The sequence below is a fragment of the Bubalus bubalis genome, chromosome 2, assembly GCF_019923935.1.
Source record: "Bubalus bubalis isolate 160015118507 breed Murrah chromosome 2, NDDB_SH_1, whole genome shotgun sequence".
NCBI lineage: Eukaryota > Metazoa > Chordata > Mammalia > Artiodactyla > Bovidae > Bubalus > Bubalus bubalis.
Window position 1 is genome coordinate 23,331,871 of NC_059158.1, and position 26,633 is coordinate 23,358,503.

The 26,633-nt window shown below is 41.6% G+C and overlaps 4 protein-coding genes across 4 annotated transcripts; 3 read left to right on the plus strand and 1 right to left on the minus strand.

Moving 5' to 3' along the window:
• Window positions 1-901: 901 nt before the first annotated feature.
• Window positions 902-2,458, plus strand: LOC102411825 (olfactory receptor 1361-like). The gene has a single exon (XM_044925636.2). The coding sequence runs from the start codon at window positions 1,105-1,107 to the stop codon at window positions 2,032-2,034; it is 930 nt and encodes a 309-aa protein (XP_044781571.2). The 5' UTR covers window positions 902-1,104; the 3' UTR covers window positions 2,035-2,458.
• A 4,626-nt stretch (window positions 2,459-7,084) lies between these two features.
• On the minus strand, window positions 7,085-8,143 carry LOC102407851 (olfactory receptor 11A1-like). The gene has a single exon (XM_006056106.4). It carries the CDS (start codon window positions 8,099-8,101, stop codon window positions 7,085-7,087), a length of 1,017 nt encoding a protein of 338 aa, XP_006056168.4. The 5' UTR covers window positions 8,102-8,143.
• An 11,312-nt stretch (window positions 8,144-19,455) lies between these two features.
• On the plus strand, window positions 19,456-20,415 carry LOC102411154 (olfactory receptor 6N2-like). The gene has a single exon (XM_045162048.1). It carries the CDS (start codon window positions 19,456-19,458, stop codon window positions 20,413-20,415), a length of 960 nt encoding a protein of 319 aa, XP_045017983.1.
• A 4,378-nt stretch (window positions 20,416-24,793) lies between these two features.
• LOC102410815 (olfactory receptor 10C1) lies at window positions 24,794-26,040 on the plus strand. The gene has a single exon (XM_025262563.3). It carries the CDS (start codon window positions 24,794-24,796, stop codon window positions 25,730-25,732), a length of 939 nt encoding a protein of 312 aa, XP_025118348.3. The 3' UTR covers window positions 25,733-26,040.
• The last annotated feature ends 593 nt before the right edge of the window (window positions 26,041-26,633 follow it).

Sequence of the window (26,633 nt, forward strand, 5' to 3'; positions counted from 1 at the left end):
TCGATGGACATGAGTTTGAGTAAATTCCGAGAGTTGGTGATGGACCGGGAGGCCTGGCGTGCTACGATTCATGTGGTCGCAAAGAGTCAGACACGACTGAGCAACTGAACTGAATTGAACTGAATATTCCATTGTGTTCTATGTTTACAACATCTTCTTTATCCATTCATCTGTAAATAGGTATTTAGGTTTTTCCATGTCTTTGTTATTGTAAATAGTGTTTCTATGGACATAGGAGTACATGTGACTTTTTTAGTCATAGTTTTGTCTGGGTATATGCCCAGAAATGAAACTTCTGGGTCATATGGCAACTCTACTTTTAGTTTATGGAGGGACCTCCATACTGTTTTCCACAATGGATGCAACAATTTACATTCCCACCAACAGTGTAAGAGGGTTGCTTTTGCTCCATGCTCTCCCCAGCATTTATTATTTTGTAGACTTTTTAATGGTGGGCATTCTTACTCATGTAAGGTGGTAACTCATTGCAGTTTTGATTTGCATTTCTCTAATAATTAGCAATGATGAGCATCTTTTCATGCACCTACTGGCCATTTGTATGTAGAGACCCATTTTTTTAAACAATGGAGTGACATGATGAGATCTTCTTTTTTGAAAAGACCATAGTATGGGGCATGATCCTTGTGAAAACAGTTAGGAGGATACTGATGTGTAGATGGGTAAGTATTTATTGAGCCCCTTCTATGTGGGCTAGATACTGAAACACAGGCACTAAGCTAGATACCAAAACAAAGCCTGTGCCTTGAAAGACTCATGGTCTTGTGAAGAAAACAAATTAACAAGCAAGTAGTTAAATCACCAGTTATACAAAGTATCATTAGAAAACTCTTTACACTTTAATACCTCCAGGAAATCTCTGTTGTTTCTCTCATTCTCTTACCTTGATGTTGCCTTAATTTGGCCATCTTTGGTGAGGCACACCTCTTGTCTTCTCCACTGTTATTTTGCTTATCCATTCTTCCCATTGGTGGTATAAGTAAAACCCATTGCCAAGAGAAAGGATCCAAGGCTTTATCCATCTGTAGCTAACTGAGTGAATCCTCTTTATGCTGATTCTTTTCCTGTAGCCCATCAAGACCTGAAATGAACTGCAGTAAGAACCCTGACTTTGTCCTCTCAGGACTGTCCAGTGACCCAGACAAACCACAGCTCCTCTTTGGTCTCTTCCTGGCCCTCTACTTGCTGAGTCTCTTAGGAAACTCACTACTGCTGCTGGCTATTGGTGCTGACATCCACCTCCACACCCCCATGTACTTCTTCCTCAGCCAGCTCTCCCTGGTCGACCTCTGCTTCACTACCACCACAGTCCCCAAAATGCTGGAGACTTTGTGGACCATCAACGGATCGATCTCCTTCTCTGAGTGTCTGGCCCAATTATATTTCTTCGCAGTTTTTGCTAATATGGACAACCTGCTTTTGACTGCCATGGCTATCGACCGCTATGCTGCCATCTGCCGTCCCCTGCACTATGCACTCCTAATGACTCCTTGCAGATGTGCACTGCTGGTGGGTGGGTCATGGGGAGTGGCCCACTCTGACTCTTTGATCCAAACCTTGCTGCTAACTCGACTATCATTCTATACTAATCTAGAGATTCCTCACTTTTTTTGTGATTTCAAACCACTCTTAAGGTTTTCCTGCTCTGATACCCACCTCAATGAGGACCTGATGATGGTTCTGACAGGACTCTTAGGAATCAGCCCTCTCCTCTGCATCATAAGCTCCTATGCCCATATTTTCATTGCTGTAGCTCGGGTTCCATCAGCACAGGGCAAAAAGAAAGCCCTGGCCACATGCAGCTCCCATCTCTCCATGGTCATCCTCTTCTACAGCTCGGTCTTTGCCACCTACCTGAAGTCCCCGTCAGCTTCTCATGCCTCTGGGGAGCTGGGTGCTGCTGTCATGTATGCCCTGGTCACCCCCACTCTCAATCCTTTCATTTATAGTCTAAGAAATAAGGATGTGAAGAGTTCCCTGAAAAGGATTCTGAGTGTGAAAAGTTCTTGGGATTAAGGATAATCTCCATAAAAAAGCATTTGGAAAAAATCTCTCCCCACTTCACCACCACATTTACAAAGTGCATCAGTTAACATCAAGATTCTTACAGAGCATTACATAGACAACTGGAAATTAAACTGATATAGAAACCAGGACAACTTCCATATTTAGGGAATATTTCACCCAGGGAATTCCCAAGGTTGTGAATCAACACATGAGCAATCCCACTCACCAAGAAAGCAGAGATCAGAGTTTGAAACATGGGGCACCTCAAGCAACTGAAAGTTATAGAATAAGGCACAAGAGAAGAGGGATCTTTGCAGAAGATATCCAAAAATAGTTTGGGGGAAACAGATGCTGTGGCTGTGGCTGACTCCAAGGTATGAATGGAAAGACCATTTTAGAAGCTGCTATAGGATTGAAATAAAACACACTAGAAGTGGAGCAGGGCTTGGAGAAGAGCAGTACCAGGAAAGTGGGTTGCTCTGCACACCTTATTAATACTCTTGTTATCAAACTATCACTCTTAAACTCCAAGTCTTAAGAGTAAAAATCACATCCTTGAGTAAGCCCTACACTAGACCCAACTGAACACAGGCTAAATCCAAACCCCTGACCATGACACCAGGAAGAGAGAATTTGGAGGCTGAGTCATATCACAAAAGAGAGTGACACCTTGGGCTTTCCACAAATCCATACTCCCAGAGCATAAAACCAAGCCTACTTGATTCAAGATGATCTTCAAGGTCAAGATGACCTTCCATGACTTGAAATGTCTGCTAGAACAAAAACCAATCTTCTTCTAAAGAAAGTAAGAGAATCCAGAGTTTCCTCAACAACCTATATTCAATCAAAAAATTATTAGTCATACAAATAATTGGTAAAATCTGTTCAATATTCAAGAGAAAAGGAAACGAATAAAAACTAAATTTGATGTGGCCCAGATATAGGAATCCACAGACAAACGTTTTACAACATCTACAAATACATTCAAAACATTAAAAGAAAATATATGTTCAAATAATTAAATCCTTTTGGCATTAATCAGCAATTTCTATCAACTTTTATCACCTAAAGATATTAGGTGAAAATCTGATTGAAAACTGAATACACAGATCAGACAGATGCCGCCTGAACCCTCTGGTCAATAATATAAATAGCATCACTAAAAATGGGACAACCAATCATTGTGCACCTCATCATATGGTGCAGTATAAATCACAGGAGCTCTATGATATTCTGCTAAAAAGCTAACCCAGATCCAATCAATATTCTATCTTAATATTAGTTTTGTAGTTTAAGTGCCTGATAGTTACCCTTTTTATTGTAATGTAAATGTTTGACATTAAGGTTCTGATTGCCAGGCATTTATTTCAAACACATTTATCTCAAATAAATGTATAGTCAACTACACATCTAGATAAAGAGCTGGGCCACCCCACCCATGAAGTTCTTCTTTTAGAAAACCCTGGATGACCTCCATTAACTGACCACTTGGGTTACTCTGCTTTTCCCGCCCATGCTTTAATTCCTGCTCTCATGTTTTATACTCACCTATAAAGAGTGAACCTATGAAACCCTAGGAACCCCCCACGCTTGACCCTAATAATAGCAGAATCTCTGTCTCTCTTTCTTTCTCCCTAAATTCTCTTTGTGTGGCCCCAGGTGTGCCATGTAACCTCCAAGACCTATGAATAACAAACCTTATTTTTTCAGGGCTTTCCTGGTGGCTCAGATAGTAAAGAATCTGCCTACAATGCAGGAGACCTTGGTTTGATCCCTGGATTGGGAAGATCCCCTGGAGAAGGGAACAGCTACCTACTCCATTATTCTGGCCTGGAGAATTCCATGGACAGAGGAGCCTGGCAGTCTACATGAACCTGGCAGTCTACAGAACTTTGAAAAAGCAAGGTTTGTTTTTTCAAAGTTCTATCATGATTGTTGCTGAGGTGCATCCTGCAATCATAATAAGAACCACAAGGGTCAGCCCAGCCACATCATTGGCCTTGATCAGAGAAATGTCTGTGGGGTCAGCCCAGGTGAGTGCCTGAAACTGAAACTCCAGTACTTTCGCCACCTCACGCGAAGAGTTGACTCACTGGAAAAGACTTTGATGTTGGGAGGGATTGGGGGCAAGAGGAGAAGGGGACGACAGAGGATGAGATGGCTGGATGGCATCACTGACTTGATGGACGTGAGTCTGAGTGAACTCCGGGAGTTGGTGATGGACAGGAAGGTCTGGCGTGCTGCAATTCATGGGGTCCTCAATGAGTCGGACATGACTGAGCGACTGATCTGATCTGATAACAAGAAAAGAATTAACTCAAGGGTCTAAGGTTACAAACATTAAAGCTACTACTTACATTTCTATACACCAACTATATTAATCAATACACTCCCAGGGACACAGTAGGTAAGGGATGTGGAAACTTGGCAGCAAGCATTAGCTCAACAAAGAAATCCTCTACTAGTTCTATTTAACAACTTGAACTCTCTGAGAAGCTCTGCATTGTTAGAATATCTTAAGCTTCCTGTGCCTCTCGTGGTTGGGAGGCTGTGAATCTGAACAAACCTGTCAGGCAAGCTAGAAAGTCATCAGAGAGGTTTGAATTGAAACATTCCTATTATGTCCAGGAGACTTATTAACTAGAGTTTCAAGTTGATTTTCTTACAGAGAAAGGTGGTCAGGGATAGCCCCTGTAAATGTCAGAAGAGTTGGTGAAAGTCGTGAAATAGTAAAACAGACAGATTTTGGTTTGGGGGTAGATGCTCAGGCAGGCCCGGAGGGGCACCCCTCGAGTTCTGGCTCACCTTGCCCACCAGAACTCTCCCACATGGCCTTGTCATGGGGTGGGGACTCCCATGCTGGCTCCCGGCACTTTAGCACTAAGCCACCTGGGAAACCCATGTCCAACAGGAAGAGAGAATTTGGAGTCTGAGTCATGTCACACAAGAGAGTGACACCTTAGTCTTTCCACAAATGCATACTACCAAAGCATAAAATCAAGCCCCCTTGATTCAAGATAATCATCTATTTCAAGATGATCCTCCCTGACTTGAAACATCTCCTAGAACAAAAACCAATCTTCTTCTTCCAGATCCAATTAAGCTTCTATCTTAATATTAGTTTGTAGTGTTAAGTGCCTGATAATTACCTTTTTTATTGTAATGCAAGTGCCTAACATTAAGCTTTTGATTGACAGGCATTTATTTCAAACACATTTACCTCAAATAAACATATAGTCAACTACACATTTAAATAAAGAGCTGGGCCACCCCACCCATGAATTCCCCTTTTAGAAAACCTTGGATGACCTCCATTAACTGAGCACTTGAGTGACCCTGCTTTTCCCTCCCATGCTTTAATTTCTCCTCTTGTGTTTTATTTTCATTGATAAAGAGTGAACCCATGACACCCTAGACATCCCACCCTTGATCCCAATAATGGCAGAGTCCCAGATCCATGCTCTCTCTCCCTAAATTCTCTTTGTGTGGCCCCAGGTGTTCATGTAACCTCTAGGACCTATAAGTAATAAACCTTATTTTTTTCAAATTTCCATAATGATTGCTGCTGAGATGCATCCTGCAATCATAATAGGAACCACAAGGGTCAGCCCAGCCACAGCATTAGCCTTGGTCAGAGAAATGTCTGTAGGGAGAGCCCAAGAGAGCCTCAGGCACTCTTAGCTGATGGCATCACGACACTATCAATAGACTGAGACTGACATAAAACAAGTTTATATAAAATACAAGATATAGGGGTAGACACCAAACAAAACCATAAGTCAGCAGAAAGTCTAATGTAAAATATAAACCATTCTACAGTGAGCTTAATTTCCCCAAAAGTCAAAAGTATGAAAAAAAAAGAGAGGAGAAGGACCGCTATGAAATAAAGGACTTAAAAACACATCAAGATACAGTGTGAACCTTGTTTACATCCAAATTTTAAGAATTTACTTAAAGGTAAGTGGAGAAATTTGAACATAGTCTGGGTATTAGATGCCATTGGGGAAGTATTTTTAAATATCATAACATCGGGGTTGGCATGTTTTTTTCTTTAAATGCCTTCATCGATAAAACATACTGAGTACACTTGATCCTTGAACAATACCAAGGTCGGGGTGACAACCCACTGAGAAATTGAAAATCCACCTATAACTTTGAGTTGGCTCTCTGTACACATGGTTCCCTGTACATATGAGGTTCCCTATCTACGGATTCAACCATCCATAAATCCCGTACTTCTGTATTAACTACTAAAAAAAAAATGTCAGCCTTTAAGTGAAACTGTGCAGTTCAAATCCATGTTGTTCAAGGATCAAATGTATTTGCACATGGAAAACATCGCTACACTACTCACATAACACAATACTTACACATCTGAAATTTGCTCTACAATGTTCCAGAAAAAAAGGAGCTATAGGCAGTAGAGATAGGATCGGCAAATGTTGATATTGATGCTAGATGATGGCTGTATGGAATTCATTATAGTGTTCTATCTACTTTTGTGTGTATTTGAAATTTTCTACAATAAAGTAGTTAAACAATTAAATGCATTCAGCTTTAATTTTTTAATATGCTTTCCCTTTAACCTGACAATTCAACTCTTAAGAATTTATTGTAGGAAAATCTAAATGTGAACTATATTTGCATGGTGAGAAAATTAAAAATGACTATGAGCTTTCACAAACAGAGATCACCTAAATCATGTTTAGCTATGCTGAGAATCTCTGAAGAATAAATACATACATATTGGTTAAAATAAAAAGCGATTCAAGACATAGTCATCAATGAAAAACCACATTACAAACTTCCATGATTCAACTTATCTCTAGGTTTGTTTTGCATTGCTGTTTTCATATATTTGTTTCCTATAGGAAATATTCAAAGCCTATTTGGTAAAGAAATTATAAAATATTAAAGTAAAAAATTTAAAGCACTTTAAAATTATTCAATATTCATTTTTAGTATGAGTACAGTAACTATAAAACTTTTCACAGAGAGAAATGTCAAAACAGGACAAAGTTATTTCTACCCAACCAATCCCAAAGTCCAATTAACATCTTTACCACCATCCTCCTTCATTCGTTTCAGCTTGCTTAACATACAGAAGCATCCACAGTGCCTGCTGAACTTCCTTATTCCTCAGGGTATAAATCACAGGATTGAAGAAAGGGGTGATCACAGTGTAGAGCAGGGCAAAGACCTTAGTGAGGAGCTGGGAGTGGACAGCAGAGGGTGCAATGTATAAGACCATGAGAGTACCATAGTATGTGGACACTACAGCTAGGTGGGAGGAGCACGTGGAGAAAGCCTTCCTTCTGCTGACCCCAGCAGGAACTCTCAGCACAGCCACCACGATCCGGCCATAAGATGTCAGAATCAGTCCAAAGGGAACAGTGAGGCAGACCACAGAGAGAATGAATGTTGTCATCTGGGCTACACTGGGATCTGAGCAGGCCAGGCTCATCAAAGGCATGAAGTCACAGTAAAAGTGGTCAATGTGGTTGTGGCCACAGAATCTCAGTTGGGCCATGAGGGCTATAATCACTACACCTACCATAAAGCCAGAGAGCCATGCTATGACCACCAGCCCCAAACACCATCTGGGTCCCATCAGGAGAGGGTAGCGGAGTGGGTAGCAGATGGCCAGGTAGCGATCATATGCCATGACAGCCAGTAGGAAGCACTCAGCAGTGGCTAAAGAACCAAAGATAAAGAACTGGAGCAAGCAACCAGCTACAGAGATGGCTGCCTCCTGCAAGAAGCCCTCCAACATTTTGGGCACCACTGAGGAAGTATAGAGGATCTCCAGGAAGGACAGATTAGCCAGGAAGAAATACATGGGTGTGTGGAGCCTCTGAGAGCTAACCACCGCCACAATGATTAGCAGGTTCCCTAGGATGATGGAAACATAGATGACAGTGAACACAATAAAGAGAAGGAGATGCAGCTCAGCTCTGACACAGAAACCAAGAAGGACAAATTCAGTAATAGTTTGGTTTCCTATGGAGACCATTTCCATGAAGATCATCCAAGTTTCTGCAGTGATTAAGTGACAGATTCTAGTGCATCTTTGCATCTTCTACACCAAGCCCGAGATAAGTAGAGCTGAAATGAAAAAGATAAAGGTGAGTCTCAAAAACAAGAATCATTTACACACTTCCTAGTCTGTCCCCTTTTTAGTTGCTTTTCCAACTCCTGTCCTCTGCTGTATTCCTTAATTGTGCACATATTCAAGACTCAAGAAGTTTGATCAATGATTCAAACTCACAATTTCCATTCTTCAGAGACCTTAACCTATTAGTGCAATCTAATATTTTTATTAGAGAAGGAAATGGCAACCCACTCCAGTATACTTGTCTGGAGAATTCCATGGACAGAGAAACCTCTCAGGCTACAATCCATGGGGTCATAAGAGTCGAATACGATTTAGCGACTAAACCACCACCAATGTTTTTATGATTTACTAAATTCTACCTTCCCAATCTCTATAACCAGTCATAGAGCCTTCCTTGTGAGCAACAGTATAATGCCATTCAAATGTCTGCTTTGTGTCCTATCACAGCTTGCAATCAGCTTGTTTAGGAAAAAGAAAAAAAAAAAAAAAAAAAAAAAACTGTTTTAACTTCCTTGATCACAACCAGCTTCACTGTGAATGGTTTGGAAATTCTGCCTGATACCCAAGCTTACTATATTGCAGTCATCTTTATCTTAACACTGTTTCTTCATTCCTCAAGCACCTTATCAATTGTTACTTGGAAAATTCCTATGCATTCTCTCTTCATTAGTCTTACAACCTCTTTATCTTAGCACAATTATAACCTTATAGTCTCTAGATTGCCCTCCCCCTTAAAAATAATGTTCTTTAAATTCTAATTTCATACAAGATTTTATAATACAAATGTAATAAATAATATGATTGATGAAAGTATAGGTGCTGTGTGAATAGAGAGAAAACCAACTCAGACTAGGAACTGAGAGAGTGTGAGAATCAAGGTCAGAGAGGCTCCCTGAGGAAGTAATTGTAGGTAAAAAGTCTTGAAGAACAAGTGTCAGCCAGGCAAAGGATAGGAGAGTGAGAATAGCATTCTAGGCACGAGAGACATAATGGAAAGCAAGGATGTATAATTGAGTGAAGAGCTGAAAATGCCCCTGAGTACCTGCAAGGAAGATCTCATATAGCTATCCAAAGGGATGTGTGTGTGTTTATTAAAAATGAGAATACATCAAATGATTGAAAGCAGAGGGAAATGGTACAGCAAAAATGCAGATATTTGTTCATGCATGTGTGTGTGTTTGTGTGTGTGTGTGTGTCACAGAATCTGCTAGCAGAAGGTATGAAAAATATGCTTGTCAACTCCACAATAAGACTGTTCTTGGGAGTGTTTTAAAAGTTCAGTCAGGATCTTCCCTAGTGGTCCAGTGATTAAGACTCCAAGCTTCCACTGTTTGGAGGACAGTGGACACTGGGGACACAGGTTGAATCCCTGGCTGGAGAACTAAGATCCCATATGCTGTGCGGGAAAAACAATAATAATAAAATTAAGTTTAAAAAAAATTCACCCACATGAAAACTATTTTCAAGTCATAGCATAATCCTGGCTTTTCAGATCACCACGTTCCCACTCTATTTTTTAAGGGGTTGGGGAAGTGGGGAGAAAGAAGAAGGAAAAGAAAAGATAGAAGGATGTGAGGATTATAGACAAATGGGAAGGTTTTAGTGGAAGACATTGCAACACTAGGATTCCAGAGGAAGACTGTGTGATTTCTTCAAATGACTTTGAAAAACTGACTTTTTGACTCTCTGGGTTAAATGAAATGTGCTACTGATCAGAGGAAACAACTCCATAAATACCAATTCTTTGCCTTTTTATAAAAAGTCTGTGAACTAAGCTGTGAATAATTATACAAAAATAGGAAACTCACCTGCAATAGCCCTTCTAAAGATAAAAATTGCGAAAAGAAGAATATGTGCTAAGATCTTCCGAAGAGTTCAGATTATTGAAGTTTCCCAATTTCAACTCCTTCCTTGAACTCAACCTGAAATAATGCAAGACATTGATTAGAAATGTCACACTTTTCACCCTCCACTCCCCAGAGTCATTCTCTCTTCCAGTCTCCATCTCCTTTTCTAGTTTCCCAATTCCTTTGGCTTTTCCTTGTTGTAGGTCCTTCCCTTTATCACAAAAGAGGGCTGACAATTGCCAAGAGGAGAGGGGCCCCTGAGAACCAATTACAAACTGACTGGAGAACAACCTTAAATGAAAAGGAAATATCAGCCCCCTGAGATTCCTGTCTTTCTCCAGAGGAGGCTCCTGAACTGTTGGCTTGACCAAAAGTAGAGCAGAAACCAAGGGTTATATGGGAACCCTTCTTTCCATCTACTTGGGGGCTAATGCACTCTACTAACCATCCCATTCCCCATTCCCAGGCTCTTTCCCCAGAATTTATCACAAAACTCTCCTAAGTTCTCTACACCATCCCTAAACCACCATGCCCAAGAGTGGTCCTCCCAGAAGACTGCTCTCAACCCTTCCATCCCACACCCAGCTTTCAGACCTTTCACCATCCCAGAAAAGTATTTCAATTGAAACAGCCCTGAGGAGTATTTCATGTGGATTTTCAAAGCCTTGCCAATGTTGGGCTGATTTAAGGGGAAGGAAGCTGGCATATTATTACAAAGTAACATCTACATGACTAAAAGGCCCTTCAGTGTCCTCCATGCCCAAATGCCTACCTGAAAGCTCCTCTCCCATTGTTCCCTTCTGTGAATTCTCCACAGACACCAGGCTGATCTATTGACTTCTCATCCCCAGCAGTGTGTTCAGTCACTTCACTGTCATTCATCTGAGTCAAACCCTTACTTCATTCCCATTTGTTTCCTAACAGACCAACAGAGAAAGCCCCTTTCTCTGAACTACTTTAAGGTCCACTATCTACAACCAACAGTAAATACCACTACTTTGTTTTTAATTCAATGGCTTAAATCATAGATATGGTGCACCCTAACTATAACAATTCAAATAAAATAGCAATCTCTACAGAAAATGAATAGTCTCTCTTTCTTCCCCCTGAACACTCCACCTACCTTGAGGAAACCATTGTTTAAATATTGGCATCTGTCTTTACATACTTTTCCCTTTACTTATAAAAACATTTGCAAACATAATGTCTCAGCAGGCAGATTCTTTACCATTGCATCACCTGGGAAGCCCTAATATCCCATGATTATTTCCAATGGTGCCAAAGAGCTCTACGATATTTGTTAAACAGAAAAAAATCAAGTACAAAATAGTATGCTTAGTGTGTTCCATTCTCATTTGTATAAAAAAGTAAAATAAACTACTCACATCTGTTTCTGTGGACATAATCAAGAAACTGAGACAACGCTGAGACCTGGGATCCTTTGCTGCAATACTGCAAAGCTTATACCTGGACACACCTCTCTTCCAGCTACAAAATATAAAAAAACTATATGGGACTAAAAATAACTGTGTGCATGTGCAGTTGGGGCAAATTCTAGACCAAAAGGTACAAAAGTCCCAACTGCCATTTCTGAAGAGCTGGAAGCAAAAATTAGGTATTGGGAGCAAAAACAGGATACTGCGCATGCCCTCCTGCACTCAACACCACAAAAGGGTGGGCAAACCACCTAAGCCACACCTCCAACCCAAGCCCTGGACACACTCCTTGTTGTCAGTCACTACATAGTGTCCAACTCTTTGTGGCCCCATGCACTGTAGCACACCAGGCTCCTCTGTCCTACACTATCTTCTAAAGTTTTCTCAAATTCATGTCCATTGAGTTGATCTATTAGTTAATTAGCATCAACTAACTAAGATGATTAGATGAGACCTAACCATCTCATCCTCTGCTGCTCCTTCTTCTTTTGCCTTCAATCTTTCCCAGCATCAGGATCTTTTCCAATGAGTCAGCTCTTTGCATCAGGTGGCCAAAGTACTGGAGCTTCAGCTTCAGCAACAGTCCTTCCAATGAATAATCAGGGCTAATTTCCTTTAGGATTGACTGGTTTGATCTCCTGGCAGTACAAGGGACTCTCAAGAGTTTCTCCAGCAACACTATTTGAAAGCCTCAGTTCTTCGGTGCTCAACCTTCCTTATGGACCAACTCTCACATCCGTACATGACTATTGGGAAAACACTCCTACCTTCACCCTTGTAGGGAATGAGCTCGCCCCTCCACTGGAACAAGCAAGGTAACATGTTACTTGCTTTCTCTCCCTCCTGCAGTTGGCACAGGAGCCCCAATAAAGCCTTGCCTGAATTTCTTGTCCGGTCTGTAGTCAGTTTCTATTGACTGTGGAAGGCCAAGAACCTGGTTAGCATCAAAACTACTAATTCTTGCTACTGGGGATTTGGGGTGATAGACATGATTTTCATTTTCATACATTTTTTGTTTTTTCCCATATAAAAACTTTAGCATGTTTAAATTTTTTATGTGTTTGCCAATTACCATACAAATTGCTCTTTAAATTTATTTTCTATTTATTACCTTCAACAACCAAGATCAAAACCCTGGCCCGTTCATTGCTGTCTCTGCTATATGCTTACTTCTTAGAACACAATAAGAAAAGAAAAAACACACAAGGGAAATGAGGAGGAGGACAAGGCATCAGACAAGCTTTGGGGGATTTTCCAATACCAAAAATGTTGACCTTAATGCAGCAATGAATTGAAAACGTTATAGAATGAAAAAAACAGCATATTAATTGTAATGATTATTCAAACTTGATGGGACTTTTCCTGTCCCATCACAAACTGTACTTGGGAGAATTTCCTCAAGCCCTCATTAGTGAATTCAGGCAAGTTGCTGTTACCTTTCCCTTCTTTAACTCTCTTTACTCCCACAGAGAAAGGTCTTCCCTAAAGCCTGAAAAGAAATGTTTGTGTTCAACAAAAGCATAAGAAGTGGGCACTGGGGACTTCCTTGGTGATCCAATGATTAAGACTCCACGCTCCCAGTGCAGAGTGTCCTGGATCTATTCCTGGTCAGGGAACAAGACCCCACATGCTGCAACTAAGACCTGGTGCAGCCAAATAAATATATCATTGCTGTTGTTTGGTCTCTCAGTTGTGTCTGACTCTTTGAGGCCCCATAGACTGTGGCTCACCAGGCTCCTCTGTCCATGAGATTTCCCAGTCAAGAATACTGGAGTGGGTTGCCTTCTCCAGGGGATCTTCCTGACCCAGAGCTCGAACCTGTAAATCCTGCATTGCAGAAAGGTTCTTTAGTTGAGCCACCAGGGAAGCCCAAATAAACAAACAAACATAAAAAAATTATAACCTTAACAAAAAGAGGTGGGCATTGGACACACTCTTATTATTACTAACTGTCATTACTGACTGTACAGGACTCTGTGTGGGGAGTGATCTTCTTCAGTGGCTCTAGATCGAACAATATGACATCAAGAAATTCTGGAACCAACAGCCTCAGAGCTAACATTCCAGACAGCAGAAGAGGAAACCTGGTCCCCATCAGCCTGCTCCATACACAGAGAGGCAGATGTGGTCCTTCTACAGGGAATTGTCTGCACTGGCAGGGCTTTCTGACTCTAAGGGAACAGTGTGACCGCTGGGCTCCTGATACCAATCATCTCTGTGAGTCACCTTAGGGTGTGTGGGTCTCAGGGAGTACAGTTCCCCTGAGGAAAAGAGACACACCAACAACACTTCCCTTCACAGGGCAGTCACCTCAGAGCATGGAGGCTCAAATCTGGAAAATAAACTATACATGCTTCTAAAGATTCTGTGGTTTTCCAGAGACCCTGACCCCCTAAGGAAGACATGCTTCTGAAAAGGGAGCTGGGAGAAGAGGACACGGGGAGCTCGTCTCCAACACCACATCTCTCAATTGGACTTTGTTACTATTTTTCCTAAGACAGAGGCTGCACCCTACCTCTTTGTCCCACAGAACCAACTGATGCATCTTTCCGGTCCTCTTTCCCATCATTGGTGAGTGCTATCTTCTCCTGCCCTGATGCCCAAGATAATGAGGGTCAGTGTCTTTGGTCATGTAAAAAGTATTAGGAATGGAAAGTTAGAGTGTAATTAATGATAGTGAGCCAGATCTTCTCTCTTAGTCAGAATTCAGTTGCATTATCCCTATTTTAAAGGCTTCCGCAGTGGCTGACAGAATCTGCCTGCAATGCAGAAGCTTCAGGAGACTCAAATTCGATACCTGGATGGGGAAGACCCCCTGGAGGAGGACATGGCAACCCACTCCAATATTCTTGCCTGGAGAATCCCATGGACAGAAGAGCCTGGAGGGCTACAGTCCATAGAATAAGTGACTTGGCATGCATCCCTATTTTAAAAAGAAAGAAAAGGGGTAGGGGAAGGAAGGGAGGAAAACCTAAATTCAAAATAGCCGGGATAGGACACTCCAAAAGTAACCTGGAGCTTCACTGAATAGCAGAACAGTGTAGAGTATTTCTCCCTCTCTTTAGAAACAGAGAATAAATGTCCAGAGTGATGGATGAGAGAAAAGTATTCTTTATCAGCTGCTGAAGTAGGGAGAGAGCTGGAGAAGGCAGAGCACCCAGAGTTGTTCATTTCTGAATCATACTCAGCTTCTCAGAGACAGCTGAACACCAATTTGCTGTTTGACCTCTACCTGATATTTTTAAAGACTGACCATTTTCATATATATCCCTCTGACTCAACTTTGTCCATAACTTCACAAAGGGCAGTGACACAGTCAATGGCTCTAACTCAATAATATTTGAAATTTTATTTTCAATAAAATTTTATGTTTGCCTGTTTTTGAAATTAAATAATAAATTAGGGTAAGAAAAGGAAAATATTTATATTGGTTTGACATTTTTCAAGAGTCTTTATAGTTAGGATTAGAGACAATTTGTCCAAAGTTTCAGAAGAAACCCTGACTCAAAAAATTAAATGAATTCTTTAAGATGACCAAATGAGAGATGATAGATGCCATTTCTTAATTCCTGGCCCAAATTCTAGGCAAAAATATTGTGATACCAGCAACTACAAGCACAGCCTCTTGGTGGTGGGAGGAAGGGGACCACTACTTATTTGACCACTAAGTTTATGGAAGCATAGAGTCTGTTTTACTCCCCCTATACATTATCACTCATTCCCATTCTGGAAAATAAAATACAGTAAGGAATATCATAGATTTATACAGGGAAAAACAATAGTATTGTGAACACTGGTTCCAGGGTACAAAGATAAAATATAAATATGCTGCCATCAGTTCTGTTGTTCAGAATCCAGCATGGATGAAAAGAGATGAGATTGTTCCAAGCCCCTTCCTCTCTGGGCTGCGGAACACTTATTATAGGTGAAGTTTATTGCATCAGAATTTCCAGGTCCAGTTGCCATTCTTCTGAACTGTATAGCTCTCTGAACAGTAAGAATTCAGGATTATTTCACTAGTCCCTGGACTAGAACATTTGGCTGAGACTTCATAAATGAATCAAAAAGAATGGTTGCTGTTCTACAAAACACAGGGGAGGATGCCAAGCATGAGCAAAGGCACTGAGGCAGAAAGGTATCTAGGGTTTGGGGCAAAACAAGGAAAGCTGCCTAAAATGGCCCCCAACCTTTAGATTCTCTAAATGTTAAATGTGCATCAGTGGTTGCTGATATATGTATATAGTATACTAAGAAGACTCAATGTATGGACTGCAACTGTACAGCAGTTGTATTTTTATGGTTACTGCCATACACGTGCTCTGCTTACTGCCTCCCTTTCCACTGGGTCACCAACTGCCTAATGACCCTGAGTCAGATTCCCTAATTTGTCGGTCATGTTTATGTTTCAAAGTGTTCTCTGGCTATTAAGACATTCACTTTTCCTTTGCTTCTATTAGGGTGAAACTTTGCACACAAATCCCTGTTAGTTTTTGTTCCAATCACAGTTTCATATCAATGTTCCTTTTTAATAACCCCAGTGAACAGCCAGTCCTAGATCTGCTCTACTAGCTCTGCTAGCAGTAAAAGGGAGAGAGCCCGGTCTGTTCACATGACCCCCACTCTCCCCCAATATCTACTTTTCCTGGTGGGGCAGATAAGGAAGAAGAGGATCAATATGCTGGTAAGGTTGCATCCTCTTCTTGGTTGGAACTTTGGCTCAAGCCAAAGTTAATTTAAATAGAAGTTGAGCAGCTCCCTTAAGCCTTGGCCATCCACTCAGTTTCATCTTGCCAGTTGACTCCCAACTGAGAGCCTCATACGAAATTCCTGATGCCTCAAACTCTTTGCCCGATGATCCAGTATGAGCCCAAATGCATCAGCTCTCTATAACCCTGACTCTGGAGCCTGTACCTACACATGGATTTGTCTTCATTCCACTGGGAAATCAATAATTCAAGGAAGCAAGTTCTGTTTCTTCTCTGCCCGGAGGTCTCACCGCATCACCTCTCCCAAAGCTCCTCCCCTAGCCCCATCAGTATCTGCTGGTGGGTGATCAACCAGTGAGGAAATCAGAAGTCAGTGTCTTTTCTCTGCAGGTCTCACTTTTCCTTCAGGGAAAGAAGGGAGTTGACTTAGGGAAGAAGACTGTTGGAAGGTCAGAGATGAAGATAGCCTGTCCATGCAAGCAAGCCCTGCCTTCTCCACAAAAATGACCCACCCCTTCCTTCCAGCCCTCACCTTGAGCAAAGTGAAAGTGAAGTCGCTCAGTTGTATCCGACTCTTTGCAACCCATGGACTGTAGCCTATCAGGCTCCTCAGTCCATGGAATTTCCCAGGCAAGAGTTCTGGAGTGGGTTGCCATTTTCCTTCTCCATGGGATCAAACCTGGGTCTCCCGCATTGAGGGCAGACACTTTACAGTCTGAGCCACTAGGGAAGCTCCACCTTAAGCAAAGCCCTAGGGAACTGCTCAGTGTTCAGTTCATGCCTCCGTGCATTTGCTCTTTGATACCTAAAAACTCCTTTGTATTCATACAGACTGATGTTGAATTTGACCTTCTCTGTGAAACCTTTCTCTGCTTCTAAAAAGTCAGATCCTTCAACTGCGGTGGTTTCCTTAAGGTCCTTTGACTAGCTCATGTTTATAACACTTACCAAAATACGTCATGAAACATCTGTTTATATCTAGATTTCTACTATTAGACATGAGCTCCTTGAAGTCAGAAGCTCAATGGTATTCATAGATAAGTAAAAATTTGGGGCTGGAAAGAGTGGAGAGGAGAGGAAGAGTTCTTTCTTCTGACATAAATCTCTCAGCAGTTCTTACTGGGAGAAAACAGACACAGAAAGTATGTATTCAGAATGAGCTCTGGGAAATAGGAAAAATCCCACCGGCAAACTTAAAACCACACTTTCTTAGACAGGTGGTATAGAACACATTTTGCAGGGTCTGCAAAAGAATACCAAGCAAAGGAATTGGAACCTGATATAATGTATTATAGGAATCACTGTGCCATAGGCAAAAGATTGATGGAATGAAAACTGTGTACAGGAAAATCCATCTGGCAGGGAATTCTGGACACTTTGGAAGAGAAAGAATCTGGGTAACAATTAGCAAGCATCTTTGATGGTGTATCTATTGATTCCTCCACCTGACACTTAGTTTTCACTGCTCTGTCTCCCATGCTGTATCCTAGGTTTTGAGAACAAAACCGTGAATAATGTAGAGCTCCCAACTTCAAGGAGCTGAAGTTTAATAGTAGAAAGATAGACATAAACAGATATATCACAAAGCACTTTAGTAAATATTGACATGGGGGCAGAGAAAGAGAGAAGGGAAAAAGGGAGTCATTGAACATTAATCCATATTTGCAGCATGGGAAAGCTGATGGGTGGTAGCGTCATGAACAAAGGACATGGTACTAAGCCTGAATCAGGATGGCAGTGGAAGAATGGAAGGTAAAGGATGAACAGTTCAGAAATTTCTTTTTATGGTTTCAAGTGTGCATTTGTCTTTGCATGTGTGTGTGTATATGTGTGTATAAATACATAAATGAAAATAAAATATTTCAAAAGTTAATATTCCAATATAAATAATGTTTCTCACACTGAGTGGAAAATATTCAGATGATTCTTAATTTCTGTTTAATACTTGTAAATTTTTTCTAGTTTTTCTTAACTAACTCAATGCATTTTTTTTAATATTTGTTTATTTATTCAGCTATGCCAGGACTTGTTTGCAGCCTGAAGGATCTTTATCAACTAACTTAATTTATTTCTGACATCAAAATAAAATAAATATTTTAATAGCAAAATAAAATGTCCCTCTTGATATTGAAATTGTATTTATTATAAAGTGGTGACAAAAATTTACATTTAAGAAGTCACTGGTAATCTGGTATCTTGGGCATCTATACCAGATCATATTGAATATTAGATTTTGCATCATACCTTTACATTGTGTCAAAACAATTTCTCATGTATTTTATTTATTTCATGTATTTTAATGTATAGCATAATTAATCTTACTCCTGATATTGAACATATTTGATATTTCCATTTTTAGAGCACTTCAAATGAAGAAACCTGCAAGATGTGGGAAATATGTAAAACTCATGTCTCAATAATGTCAATGCTATCACCTTCATCCATTCCAATGAACTTCAGCTATGCAAACCTGAGTATCCTCTGAGCCTTGCTTTTGTGATTAGTTTGGATTTAAGCACATATCTACAATAGTTGTTTCCTTTCAAGGATCTTAACCCATCCTCAAATTCCCATCTGGGAATCCAAGCCTACATTTACTCTTCACATTAAACTATATTCCACTCCGTACCCTCCACTAAGCAAGAAGAGCTCTCCTACTCTGCCTTTGATTCTCAGAATCAGAGTCTCCATGAAGGGCCTCTATCCAGTCTTGTGCTGGAATCTGTACAAAGGGAAACACACTCACTACTCCCCACCTTCTGAGATCTGATGGCAAAAGACAGAGCTACTGTCCAGAGCAGGAAGATAGAAGATCCGTAAAATCCCATATCTTCTGCAAGCCTGAAGGTTAAAGATTCTTGGGATCAGAGAGCTCAAGGATACACACTAACCAATCCTTGGAAATATTAAGTTAAATAATATAAACTTCCTGGTCTGACGTCCAAAAAAGTTGATATCTACAATAATATGCAATTCAACCTATGCTTAGGGACAGCGTGGCTCCATGTTCACTCTAGTTAGAGCCACAGCTGAGTCCTCTCCTCTAATCATTCTAAAGAGAATTCCTGTGAAATGTGGCATTTTAGGACCTATTTCAATGAGGAGAAAGAGAGAGCGTCTTGAATATTTAGCAACCCTACTTTTGAAGAAGTAGAGTTCTCTCTGCTTTGGAGAAGCTCTGAGGCAGTCAAAGAGTGAATTAAAAGGAATACTGGGAGTGTGTGGAGTCCAGATGGTGGAATAAAGCTGGAGAGGAAACCATGTAACTTAAGACATCTCAAGATCTTCATATGTCTTCTCCATGCCCAGTTGACCCACCAGGCTGAATGGAAAGAGCCAACCACACCTTGGTCACTCAATTTATCTTCATGAGATTTTCCAACTCTCCACATCTGCAGCTGCTCTTCTTCTCCCTCTTTCTCCTGGTCTACCTCTTATCCCTGGTGGGCAATGGGCTCATTGTGCTCATTGTGGCCCTGGACGGACACCTCCACACTCCCATGTACTTCTTTATCTGCAACCTCTCCTTGGTAGAGCTCTGGTACACCACAGTCACCATGCCCAAAATGCTGGCCAACTTTCTCAGTTCCCAAGGGGTCATCTCAGTTCCCAGCTGCATCACCCAGTACTACTTCTTCTTCTCTTTGGCTGCCACAGAACTCTTCTTTCTCACTACCATGGCCTATGACCGCTATGCAGCCATCTGCCGACCACTCCACTACCCACTTCTGCTCAGCCCTCAAACGTGTGGTACCCTGGCTGGCATGTGCTGGTGTGTGGGATTCCTCTGCCCCATGTTCCCTTCATTCCTCCTTACACAGATCTCCTTCTGCACCCCCAACCAGATCAACCACTTCTTCTGTGACGCTGACCAGATTTTTCGCCTTTCTTGCACAGACACATACGCCATCCAAGCCGTGGGCTATGCTTTTAGCACTGTCATTATCCTAGGGGCCCTGGTCTTTACCATGGCTTCCTATGCCCACATCCTGGCCACAATTCTAGCCATGGCCTCAACTGCTGCTCGGCGCAAGGCCTTTTCCACATGCACAGCGCATCTTTCCGTGGTCACCATCTACTTTGGCACTCTCATATTCATGTATGTCTGCCCCGCGGTTAAGTATGAGTCAAGTATCAACAAGATTGTGGCTATTTTCTACTCAGTCATCACTCCCCTTCTCAATCCTCTCATCTATACACTCCATAACAAGGATGTCAAGGAAGCTCTGAAAATCTTGTTGTCCCAGATGAAAAAGGTCTACCACTCAAGTGGGGAGACAAAGTGATGGAGCCACAGGAGAAGCAGAGAAAGCAAAGCTGGTGGGATATCCAGCAGAAAATAACTCCTAGTCATTGAATTTTACCTGTGCAAGGTAACTTTTTTAATCATTAAGCTTAGCTTTTTTTTTTTTAATTTTTAGTTGCACTGTTTTCATTGCTTTGTGCAGCCTTTCTCTAGTTGCAACAAGTAGGGCTTGCTCTTGCCAGGGCACTGGCTTCTCATGGCAGTGGCTTCTCTTGTTCTGGAGCACAGGCTCTAGGCGCAGGAGCTTCAGTGGTTGCAGTGCATGGGCTCAGTAGTTGCTCGCAGGCTCTAGAGCTCAGGCTCAGTAGTTCTGCCACACCCACTTTAGTTGCCCCAAGCATGAGGAATCTTCCCAGAACAGGGATTGAACAAATGTCCCTGCATTGGTAGGCAGACTCCCACCCACTGTATGACCAGGGAAGTCCAGTCATTAAGTCTATATATTTGCTCTGGGGAGTTGTCTGTGGCACATTTTAAGTGAAACAGTTGCTCCTCCTGCCACCCAGCATGTCCATTTTTGCCTGTTCCTTCCATTGCTCAGCTTCTCCAGAGGAGTGAATACTCTCATGTTCATATAAGTGCTGGGAAATCACACGTGGTTTGTAGTCTGTACATCTGGGTTGGACATCCAGTTCCCCCACTTGCTATCAGGCAGGTAACCAAAGAACATCAAAGTCCTTTTTAGTTCTCTCAGAGAGAAGTTCTGATGTTCAGTAGACTTAATAACATGCAAAGCAGCGAATGAAGAAATGATGCAAAGCCGAAGAATTGATGCTTTTGAACTGTGGTGTTGGAGAAGACTCTTGAGAGTCCCTTGGACTGCAAAGAGATCCAACCAGTCCATCCTAAAGGAAATCGGTCCTGAATATTCATTGGAAGTACTGATGTTGAAGCTGAAACTCCAATACTTTGGCCACCTGATGTGAAGAACCGACTCATTGGAAAAGACCCTAATTCTGGGAAAGATTGAAGGTGGGAGGAAAAGGGGACAACAGAGGATGAGATGGTTGGATGGCATCACTGACACGATGGACATGAGTTTGAGTATGCTTCAGGAGTTGGTGATGGACAGGGAAGCCTGGCGTGCTGCAGTCCATGGGGTCTCAAAAGAGTCAGACATGGCTGAGTGACTGAACTGAAAGCAGTGAACAAGTGCTGGTTTATTAGATTAGATTGGCGTGTAGTTTTCTTTCCTTGTAGTGCTGTTATGCGCTGGACTGTGTGTGACCACCTCTCTCACCCCCAGAAAAATTCATATGTTGAAACCCTAATGACCAATGCCTCAGAATGAGGCTGTATCTGGAGACAGCATCTTTAAAGAGATGATTAAGGATAAATGAGGTACCTGGAATGGGGCCTGATCCAATATGACTACTAATATCCTTTTAAGAAAAGGCAACCAGGACACAGATACACAGAGGGAAAACCAGTGTCTTAATACATAGGAGAAGACAGCCTTCTATAAGCAATGAGAGTAGACTCAAGAAACTAACCTTGCCAACACTTGGATCTCCAGACTCCAGAACTGTGAGATAATGAATCTCTTTATTTAATCCATCCCATCTGTGATACTTTGTTATGGTACCCCAAATAAACTTTGCCTGTTATTTTCTTTTTTATTGAAGTTTAATTGATTTAAAATGTTATGTTAGTTTCAGGTGCACAGTAAAACGATTCATATATATATATATATATATATATATATATATATACTCTTTTTCAGATTCTTTTCCCTTAAAGGTTATTACAAAATAGTGAGTACAGTTCCTTGTGCTATACAATAGATTATTTGTAGGTTATCTATTTTACATACAATAGTGTGTATATGTTAATAGCAAACTCCTAATTTTCCCTCCCCTCCTTTCCCCTTTGGTAGCCATAAGTCTGTTTTCTATGTCTGTGGGTGTATTTCTGTTTTGCATAGATGTTCATTTGTATCATTTTTTGAATTCCACATATAAGCAATATTATATAATGTTTGTCTTTGTCTGGCTTACTTAGTATGATAATCTCTAGGGTCCATCCATGTTGCTGCAAATGGCATTATTTCATCCCTTTTTTGGCTGAGTAATATTCCTCTGTGTGTGTGTGTGTGTGTGTGTGTGTACTACATCTCCTATATCCATTTATCTGTTGATGGACACTTAGGTTTCCTCCATTTCTTGACAATTGTAAATAATGCTATGATCATGGATGCATGTATCTTTTTAGTGTTTTGATTCAGTTTGGTTTAGTTTGGTTTGGATACATACCCAGGAGTGGAACTGCTGGGTCATAGTTCTATTTGTAGTTTTTTGAGAAACCTCTGTACTGTTTTCCATAGTGGCTGCACCAGTTACATTCTCACCTCAGTGTACAAGGGTTCTCTTTCTCCATATCCTCACCAACATTTGCTGTTTGTATTCTTTTTGATTACAGCCATTCCAATAGATGTGAGGTGATAGGTCATTCTGTTTCAGGTTTCCATTTCCCTGATAATTAGCAATATTAAGCATCTTTTCATGTGCCTGATGGCCATCTGCATTTCCTCTTTGGAAAAAATGTCTCTTCAATTCATCTGCCCATTTTTTAATTGGGTTAGTTTTTTGATATTATGGGAGAGCTAAGAAAAACAATAGCCCTGGACATTTTCTCTGATATGCTTTTAACAGGTCACCCTACAATTTCTGCAACCTAAGAAACAGACTTTAAAATAACACATTAATTGGTTGTGTGAAGAGCACTTCCCTTTGGAAAGTCAAATATGCTTGGAGACTCAAGTCCTCAGAGACATGAAAGAGACACCAAATTGAACAGTACCTTCCTCGGGAGGGATCCACTGCATAGAGAAAGGAGAAAATAAGCAAGTCATCAAAGACCATCTGCCTTTATCACTGGCTGTTTCTTCAAATAAAAAGAAAGAATTCTGATAGCATCTCCTGAAAAACACTGAAAGAGCCACTAAGGTGGAATGAACCAAGGACTCTCGAACCGCAAAAGGACACCAGTGTGTGAGCTTGTATTTTTAATAGATGTTCTTGAATATGGTTTTACGTTTGCAAAGAATTTAGATGTGTGCTTCTATTATGTATCTGGCTGTATTTATATTTCTAGGTTAAATGTATTTTCACATTCATTGTTATTTGTAGTGATATTTGTGTGTATATACAATACATGATTTATTTGTGACCTTAGCTGACTCTAGCATCTGAGGATATTGGGCTATTTTTCTGTGCTTGTGTTTAGAAATGTAATATGTTAGTGTGTGGATCTGTGAAGTTTACACATGTGGTTTGGGTTTTTGCATACATATTAAGATAAATAGAGATGAGGTTTGAGGGCTGTAAAATGCAAAAATAAGCAACCAGGAAGGACCTTGTCATCTCCTTCCTGAGTATCTTTATAAAAACTAGAGCGATTCTCACTCCTTTGGATAATTAACAGTTTAACTGCCTATAGGAGAGAGAATCTTTCTAATTTCTTCTCTCCCCTTTGAAAACCATGAAATTTATCTCATCGCCATTAGATAGGAAACTGACAGGAAAAAAAATAGAGAGAGGTTGAGTGGATCTGGTAACTGAAGAAAGAGTTGAAGTCGGGGAGGGGGGGCAGGTGGGGAACTATGTGAAAATTATGTGAGAGGGGAGACAAATTGAGAGGCATGGAAAAAGGAAACATGTGAAAGAAGGAAAGTAAAAGACAAATATAGAAGGACTCAAAAAGGAAAAAACACAGAGAAAATTCCGACTAAAATGGGATTTTTCATGCCCTCCCTGAACATGGAACACATCTAACTTTGAGGAGGGAAATATCTGCTGGGAGGGAAAATTCTGTCCCCAGCACTGTGGGAAGGATGAGCAAGGGAGAAAAGAGTAAAAAGGAGACTAGAATGATCCAGCCCTCATCCCTGGAGTAACCGAAAACAGAATTCAGTGTGTTGTTATGAAAGGCGGGCACCACCAGGGAGAAGTCAGGTGAGGGAATTAGGCACAGAGCCGCACTATTCACCCAGGGTTCCAAGAGCCAGCAAGAGTCTAATATGGACTCAAGGCTGTGCTGCCTCAAAGGCCATGAAAGTCTAAAAGACAGAAGTTCCAATGCTTTGCTCAGATACAAGAAGAGGTCATCTTTTTTAAAATTTCAAATTTTGAAACAAGGTTTATTTCTTTTTAATTGTTGGCCAGACCCTGTGTCACGTGAGATCTTAGTTCCCTTACCAGGCGTGGAACCCTCATTCCCTGCACTGGAAGGAGCAGTCTTAACCACCTCACCGACAGAGAAGTCCCAACAAGATGCCATCTTTGCCCACCTCACGATTCCATAATTGCAACTTTCCCTCGCCATTTCTTTCATCCTTCATCAGAAGGGATTTGAGCAGGATGCCTACAAACACCTCTGTGGTGACCGAATTCATTCTTGTCGGTTTCTCCCGCCTGGCCGACCTCCAGGGCTTACTCTTCTCCTTCTTTCTCACCGTCTACCTGCTCACCGTGGCTGGCAACCTCCTCATCGTGGTGCTGGTCTCTGCTGACGCTGCCCTCCGAACCCCCATGTACTTCTTCCTTCGAAACCTCTCAACCCTGGAGATCGGCTACACGTCTGTCACGGTCCCCCTGCTGCTTCACCACCTCCTCACCGGTCAGCGCCGCATCCCTCGCTCTGGTTGTGCTCTCCAGATGTTCTTCTTTCTCCTTTTTGGTGCCACAGAGTGTTGCCTCCTGGCAGCCATGGCCTATGACCGCTACGCCGCCATATGCCAACCCCTTCGCTACCCACTGCTGCTGAGCCAACGGACGTGCCTGTGTCTAGCTGGGTCAGGGTGGGCCTGTGGGGCACTGGTGGGCCTGGGCCACACCTCCTTTGTCTTCTCCTTGCCCTTCTGTGGACCCAAGGCCATCCCACACTTCCTCTGTGAGATCCAGGCTGTCCTGCAGCTGGTATGCGGGAACACCTCTCTCAATGAACTGCAGATTATCCTGGCCGCTGCTCTCCTCATCCTCTGTCCCTTTGGCCTCATCCTGGGTTCCTATGGGCATATCCTGGCTACTATCTTCCGGATCCCATCTGCTGCTGGCCGCCTCAAAGCCTTCTCCACCTGCTCCTCCCACCTGGTGGTGGTGTCCCTTTTCTATGGCACCGCCATCTTTATCTACATCCGGCCTAAGGCCAGCTATGATCCCACCAGTGACCCTCTTGTCTCCCTCTTCTATGCTGTAGTCACCCCCATCCTCAATCCCATCATCTACAGCCTCCGGAACGCTGATGTCAAGGCTGCCCTAAAGAGAACCATCCAGAAAATGGGGCCAGCAGGGATTTGACAAAGGGTCGCTGATGATGACCCCCATTCCCAGTCAGCCCCAAATCACCGAAGATCAAAGGGAGAAGAGGCGTGGTTCTTGGGAGAGGGCAGCTTGTCAAGAAGAAAGTGTTACCTTAAAGAACTACTGGAATCAAACGCCTCCTCCAACTTCAGCAACCCACGCACGCACAAGCACACAAACACTATTCTGCCTTCTCCTAAGAAACAGGAAATATTTAGGATGGAGGATTAACTCTACAAGCAGAGCAAGTTGACAATTGGGAAAATGTTACAAATTGTCATCCTCACCAATCATCCTCACCAATGAAGGTAATAAAATTTCCAACCAGAGTAATGATCCTTGAAGTTATTTGACATTTGTACATTCTAAGGTAAGGCATTTATTCTGAGTGGTCCTGCTCCTTAGTACTTAGCACACATAATTATACCTAAGTAAATCTATCACCAGGTAGAAAGAAAAGCCCTTAAGAAGTGAGAGCAATGAAAAAAGTTTCAATAAAGGTAAGTTCTTATGAGAATCGGACTTCCCTGGGGGCTCAGCTGATAAAGAATCCATCTGAAATGCAGAAGACCTGGGTTCCATTCCTGGGTTGGGAAGATCACCTGGAGAAGGAAATAGCTACCCACTCCGGGAGTGGTTAAGAGAATAGATTATAATGTCTGTAATTCAAGATCATAATTTTTCCAAGTGATTACCTGTGTGATAACAGGAGAACTATATCATCACTCTGAGCCTTAATCTATTTATCCATAAAATTTGCATAATAATAGAGTATTTCTTTGGGTTTGTTGAGGATTTATAGACTTGTTAAATAGCCAAGTTCAATGTCTCACACAAAATAGTGTCTCCATAAATGGTTTTATTAGAGAGCCAGACAGATCTGTACAGAGGATAATAT

What these genes read in the sequence shown, in the direction of transcription:
- LOC102411825 (XM_044925636.2), top strand. Translation starts at nt 1,105, where the DNA reads ATGAACTGCAGTAAGAACCCTGACTTTGTCCTCTCAGGACTGTCCAGT.
- LOC102410815 (XM_025262563.3), top strand. Translation starts at nt 24,794, where the DNA reads ATGCCTACAAACACCTCTGTGGTGACCGAATTCATTCTTGTCGGTTTC.
- LOC102407851 (XM_006056106.4), bottom strand. Translation starts at nt 8,101, where the DNA reads ATGCAAAGATGCACTAGAATCTGTCACTTAATCACTGCAGAAACTTGG.
- LOC102411154 (XM_045162048.1), top strand. Translation starts at nt 19,456, where the DNA reads ATGGAAAGAGCCAACCACACCTTGGTCACTCAATTTATCTTCATGAGA.